This window comes from Oncorhynchus tshawytscha, linkage group LG16, assembly GCF_018296145.1.
Source record: "Oncorhynchus tshawytscha isolate Ot180627B linkage group LG16, Otsh_v2.0, whole genome shotgun sequence".
NCBI classification, from domain to species: Eukaryota; Metazoa; Chordata; class Actinopteri; order Salmoniformes; family Salmonidae; genus Oncorhynchus; species Oncorhynchus tshawytscha.
In genome coordinates this window covers 59,722,075-59,729,027 of record NC_056444.1, presented here as the reverse complement: position 1 = coordinate 59,729,027, position 6,953 = coordinate 59,722,075, and the positions used below count along the sequence as shown (strand labels likewise).

Sequence of the window (6,953 nt, the reverse complement as noted above, 5' to 3'; positions counted from 1 at the left end):
GGCACAGTATCCAGGTAGGTTGTATTGAGAACTATTTGAGCGTTCTATTTGTTATCCTAAGTGGAACGGCAAATGTGACACTACTTAAGTGCTTTTGGGAATAGCAGGCCTGTGTTGTTTTCTTTTTTGGGTAGGTAATTGAAGCTTAAACACTGCCTGAAATACCACCCCTACTTCCTAATCAAGCTGCCCTAAAAGAACTGTAGAAAAACAGGCTCGCAAAGAATCTCTATGAACGGTTTGAGACTGAGTATAAAATGTGAAGTGTATTCCCCCAGTAAAACTGCTTAGTCAGATTTAAGCCATGGTGCATGCAAAAACAGTAGTCTGGGATTTCTGTGTATCAAATAACATCATCCTTATGTCCCAGTGTATGATGCTCTGTGTTTTTAAGTGGTAAGGAGTGTGTGTATGTGATTGTGTATGTGATGGGAGAGCGCAGTAGAGAGAGGGAGAGAGAAAGAGAGAGAGGTTGTGGGGGGGGTCGTGCAAGCAAATGAGAGGTAGAGTTAGAGAAAGTGAGAGCAAGCAGGAGGCACAGAGCTGACTGAGAGGAGAGAGTGGACAGGAGAGGAGCTAAGGCTAAGCATGACAATCACTCCCTCACTCTCCGGTGTGCGATGTGGTTCGATTCCAGGAGAGGGGCTGCTTATAATTCTCTCATTGCCTTTGCTTTCTCTTCCACATTGTCTGCAGCTTTAATGCATGGTAAGTAAGCTCTTAATTGCTCTAGCTACAACCCAAGCCTTAATAGTAATGGAATACAGAACTTCACGAGTTATTCAGATTTCTGTTCATATGTCAACACATGCACATAACATACTCTACTATACTCTGACATATGCACATACATTTATACACATCCATACTTCGTCTGAATTTAAGTCTAAAGATAATGTAGTTGAAATGACGCCTTTTCCTTAGGACTATTTCGTATTTCATTTTCCATTGACTGCGTGACCATGTGGTTTTAAGCAACATGGCGAGAACATTGAAGTAACAATTTACATAGAAGGCTAAGTGAACACAGCACGAAAGCCTCATTTCACTTGTAAACTAACCGTTAGTGCTCGACTGATATGTGAGATTGCTGTGTTTTTCTTTATATACTGAAGTAGCTGTTTTGGATGTCATTTGCGTCCACTGCAGCAGCGTTGCTGTGTTATAGAGTCTTATTGATTTTTGATTGGGTGAGCATGTTGTGCACTGTAATGCATCTGGGTTGGGTCACCTGTCTGTTGGTTAGGGTCGGGGCACATTCCAGCTCCCCTCACAAGACAGACTAGATGTTTCATGGATACACCCTCACACATCTCTTGTTTAGAAGAGTGACATTAAAAGAACAAGAACATACAGTCATCTGTATTTGTTTAGAATTTATTTAATCTCGACGTTTAATGTTAAACCTTTTTATATTGAAATACAATTTAGCGTTGTTTACATTATTGCACAATTAAAGCATAATCCCTTTGTGGATTAATATTGAAGAGGTACAGTTGTGTTTTAGCATTTTGTCATGTCATTATCTTATGGTTTTGAGTGGTTGATGTGTACAAATTGACAATCAGTGCAAAAGGAACATGTGTATGTCTATTGGTACAAATGTTTGGTCTAGGTTCTAAATATGATTAAAATGTGGACAACTTGAAAGTTCTCTTTGTGAGGGACCTCTCTGTTTGTATATTGAAGCTCAGACTTTTTAAACAGACTGACGCAAACTATATGCTAAGTTCACCCAAGCTGTGACACAAAGAGACATCATAGCATGCCTTTACAGCTTGTGCTGCGCAATATCTAAGTTTTGTGTGTTGTGTTTCTTGACAGGTATAAAAAGGGACGACCATACAAGGAATAGAAATGCCTAAGACTCAAACGTTTCCTTTCACAAGACCTCTGACACCAAAGAAATCGATTATACTTAAGGTTTGGTTGTGCATTTGAGAGAGAGGGCGAGAGAATCCAAGGGACAGAGAGAGGCATCCATAATCAAAGCTGGAGAGCAACAGTGAGAGGGAAAGGGAGAAAGCAATGTGTCTATCTTGCAACTTCGGCGACCATCATCACAATTGAATACGAATTTGAAAAACCACAGCGCTGCAACTAATCTGTCTTCTGAGAAAGGGGAGGCAGTGAGTGAAGGTCGGAGACGTATTATTTATTTTATTTTTAACACTACTGAAAAGCCATATACAGTATTGTTCTACAATATTACTGTGCTATTATTTATACAAACCCTGTCAATAGTCTGATGTTTTATGAATCAGGACTAGTTTTCCTGAGCTATTCCAATGGCCTGAACTTTAGGTTCAGTCCCCAACTGCCTTATCTTGACCCTTTTCTTTGATGATGTAAACACTATCATCTCCCTGCCTGCCTTACATTTCCCTCCTACTGAAGCCAATGCACAAACAAACTGACAGACTGGAAATGGAGGCAAGCCAACCCGGTTGTTGAGGCCTTCAGTTCGGATGATTAGATCGGATATACCTATACTTTTCCTCCTGATCCGGAAAAAGGCTCAGAAATAGCCCTCAAGTACCTAGACACACTCCGTACCTTTACTCACCATCCCGGCTTACTCCTGAAACAAAAGCTACTAAGCAAAAATGGCTGCTGGAGTTGCAACATGGATGCCCTTTGCTCGGGCAGCAGCCGTAGGCTGGCTACCACTGGCCCAAAAGACCATGCCCAAGCCTCCTGTGGACAAAAAGAGTCGCAGTGATGAGATCTTGTTTGTAAATGTGAGTGGACTACGCTTTCAGACATGGAAGAACACCTTGGACCGTTACCCAGACACCCTTCTAGGCAGCTCAGAAAAGGAGTTTTTCTACAATGAGGAAACTCAGGAATATTTCTTTGACAGGGATCCAGAGATGTTCCGCCATATACTAAACTTTTTTCGAACAGGCAAACTACATTACCCCCGACATGAATGCATTCAGGCTTTTGAGGAAGAGCTGGCTTTCTATGGCATAATACCGGAGATCATAGGTGACTGCTGTATGGAAGAGTACCGGGATCGCAAGAAGGAGAACCAGGAGCGTTTGGCTGAGGACACTGAGGCCGAGAATGCCGGAGACGCTCCCCTGCCCCCAGACGCCACATTACGAGAGAGGCTATGGAGGGCCTTTGAGAACCCTCACACAAGCACCATGGCCTTGGTTTTTTACTACGTCACTGGCTTCTTCATCGCTGTGTCTGTTATTGCCAACGTTGTGGAAACAGTTCCCTGCCGACCAATCAAAGGGAGTATAAAGGACCTGCCATGTGGTGAGAAGTTTTCAGTGGCCTTCTCTTGTTTGGACACGGCCTGTGTGCTTATCTTCTCCTTTGAGTACCTCATGAGACTGTATGCTGCCCCCAGCCGCTGTGATTTTGCGCGTTCGGTGATGAGCGTGATAGACGTGGTGGCCATCTTGCCCTTCTACATTGGCCTTGTCATGCCAGAGAATGAGGAAGTCAGTGGGGCCTTTGTCACCCTGCGAGTCTTCCGGGTGTTCCGAATCTTCAAGTTCTCCCGTCACTCTCAGGGCCTGCGTATCCTGGGCTGCACGCTGCAAGCCTGCGCCTCGGAGCTGGGCTTCCTCCTCTTCTCCCTCACCATGGCCGTCATCATCTTTGCCACCGTCATGTTCTACGCTGAGAAAGGCACCAAGGGAACCACGTTTTCCAGCATCCCTGCCTCCTTCTGGTACACCATCGTCACCATGACAACACTGGGGTAAGTGTTTGGATGTTGTTATACTACTTAACCTTTATTAACTGTAAAAGTATCATAACCAGTTCCATAGCAACTTCTACCACCCACATACAGTGTTGCTTGAATATGAAATGGTGGTGCTAATCTCAGTAGAATCAATTGAGGAAATATCTTGGACTGTGAATGAGTCATTTTAGTTGTTCAATCCCCTGTCGTCACCTCATCTTTACACTGCTCTCAGGTGTCACACACTCCAACACTCTCCCTGCAGGTGTGTTATGAATGGGAGAGTAATGGCTTGTGTACTGTGAATGGGAAATGAGTGGTGTTAAGAAGATTTTACAGCCCACTCCATGCACTTGATGTGAACGACCAGGGTTTAAGAATATTGTCTTCAGTTTGTATTTGAGATCGAGTAGTACAAAAATCATGTAACCTTATTTAATTTGACATAAGGTTTATTGTTATGTAATAGTATTCTGTGCTGTACAAAGATGCAGCATTTTATATGACAGTTCCCCAATGTAGGGAACCTGTCGCATCATTTAATTTGGTTTGAAAACATGTCATCATTATTAATTCATCAAAATCCTAACAAAGATCATTCCTGAAATAAAAGCAGTGGTTTGCAGATGAGTATCTTACTGTGATGAAGGGTAGTTAAATATAGCAGAATGAGTGCAGGAAAAGGGATATTTAAGGGACCTCAGATGAGCTGCATCCTGTTTCAAACTGTCCTTCATCTGACTACCACTGCGGCAGAGACTACATGTTGTTATGTTGATTGAGGACTCATCTTTTGGATTATTTCAAGTGTAGCTGGGCCACAGGAACAACAGTACCCCAGTGAGCCATGGTCCTCGCCCCTGTGTTTTCCCAGGCCTCTTTCTCCAATACGTCCATGAGTAATCCGGCTTGTTTTGATGGCAATCCCCCAGGCCATTAAACTCAAAACAGTATGTGTCCAAGCACTAAATGGGCTCAAACGCAGCACAGATGCTTTTACTACCGTCTCCATATTGCCTGACAACATTTGGCCCCTTTATAATTTCTACTTCAAACCAACAGGAGTCTGAGACGATCCAATGTATTGACATGTAGAGTAGAGAGATAATGTACCATGACGCCATACAACTTCATGCAATCTCCTTGATTTCCTCTGTAGAATTACAGTCATCCGGGGGGAAAATATCTGCGTTTGAAGATGGCTGTTTGAATTTCAGATAGGCCATTTGGCACTGCTAGAATGGATTAGATGCGTGGTTTTGGCCTTTTAATGTAGCACCTGTGGTGTGGATTTGTAACATATATCTGTGTGTCCATCTTATCTCATGTTGAATTACATTATCTAATGCTGGCTTATTAATGTAGCTTCACCCTCAGGTAATGATGTAGCAAGAGCTGCTTGATGAGCAGTGTAGCAGCCTTGCCATCAATGGACAAATAAGCTCTGTCGGAGGGACTGCTCGAGGTTTCTGTTTATCACTGCAACAGCATCATCTCTCCATTTGATTGATGGAGGTGGAGCCTTTTTCTGTGTCAGTGTGTAAACGATAAGAACCAAGGAGAGGAGAGAAGGGAGTGGTCCCTTGGCCTATTGTTTCCTTCCCCCGAATCCACTTGACACATTTAGGTGTGATGTCATTTTGGCATGTTTTGAACTTTGGATCCTGCCATTGTGTGGAGGGAGTCTGAGAAGATGTAACAATGTAGATGTATGGCAGTGACATTTCTCTTCTTTTCAGGAATTGATTAAAGGCGAAAGGCAAAGAACACAATCTATAAAACATAATGCCAATGCTAATTTAGGCTTCATTAAATAAGCCTCAACAGCATTTTTGTCTATCGCTACATTTTGGCTGTCATTTCTACTTTTTTGTTTTTCATGAATTACATAATTTCAGGTCAAAAAGAAAAGAACAATGGCTTACTGCAAGCAACACAAGCTACAGACATGGTTTTTGTGAGTCCTTTTCTGGATCAGAAATGACAACAGAAATGATACCGACATGATGTGAGAAGGCGCTCATATATCTGGGGAATAAACATTTATGACAAAAATGTTCACTCATATGCAGATAGATATGATGCAGTTAGTTCGCTAGCTATAGCCAGTCAGTGAATTCCCAATCGATGTGATGAGGCTGCCATTCAAATAGCTAATACTAGCTAGCAAGCAACATTTTTGAGTTAAGAAATTGTTGGATGACACAACACATGTACAACTAGCTAGCTAACATTCATATACAGGTAACTGCCAAATAAAGTAAACATCAACATAAGGTGTCTTAATTAACGTAATAAACGTATACATTTAGCTAGCTAGCAGAAATATTGTTTCCCAATAAGTAATCTAGGGCTGCATTCTAAACACTTAACAGACACAACCTCTCACCTTAACCCTCAAATTAAGTGGACACTTCTGATGACGTATCATGATGTCTGACGAGCTTACACTTGCAGGTCAAGGGGCGAGGGAGGAAGGAGTGAATTTTAAATGGACCGCCCTTGGACCGCCCTCGTCACTCATTCATCCTGCGACGAGTGTGTTTTCTGCCACTGGTAGCTTGTGCGTGCTTTATATGCACTACAGTCAATTATGATTGCATGTCTACTTATATTAACTATATAATTATTAATATATGTATACTGTATGATAGCTAGCAAATTAATTAGCTAACTAACATTTGCCTGCCTAGCTGGAACTTCTGAAGAAGGAACATCTTTTATTTCTACAATTTCCAAAAGCTAACGAAACAAAAACATCATTACTTTTACGAGATGTGTTTGTGCATTAGTAGCACAATTTCTAACTTATTTACATTAGTTTTTACTTACACATGTATGTTGAGGTTTTAAGTTTTGGCTGACTTTTCTTAGCGGATGTATAATCATCGTGAATTGAATTATGGGACGTTTCAGGCCCCGAAGTGAACATAATTGTACACTCGCAAACTCTATTAAAAACTAGGGCTGTGGGGCTTACGTTGCAAACTTCCCTTGCTTGGCTAATAATTTGGACCGACGACAAATATGGCCTTGGGGATTCCCTCAAGGGCATAAGGCAAGGGTAAGTGGACGAGGTTGTGTCTTTTCTGAGTTTGAAACGCAGCCCAGCTTTGATGCTGGCTTCAGCCAGCTAGCTAACAAGCTATCCAAACTGTGGCTAACTACTGCATGAAAATAATTTTGCTGTGGTGTTTCTGATCAAATGTTACCATATAGCTGGACCCTTTATTAATGGAGCGAATAG

At 42.1% G+C, this 6,953-nt stretch overlaps 1 protein-coding gene across 1 annotated transcript in view; it reads left to right on the top strand.

Annotated features, from left to right (window-relative positions):
- The first annotated feature begins 560 nt into the window (after positions 1-560).
- LOC112216030 (potassium voltage-gated channel subfamily D member 1) overlaps positions 561-6,953 on the top strand; it is a 59,814-nt gene continuing 53,421 nt past the window's right edge. The window contains exons 1-2 of the mRNA XM_024375622.2: positions 561-708; positions 1,825-3,721. Coding sequence (XP_024231390.1) covers positions 2,607-3,721 — 1,115 coding nt within the window. The 5' untranslated portion in view covers positions 561-708; positions 1,825-2,606. The remainder of the gene's footprint in view (positions 709-1,824; positions 3,722-6,953) is intronic.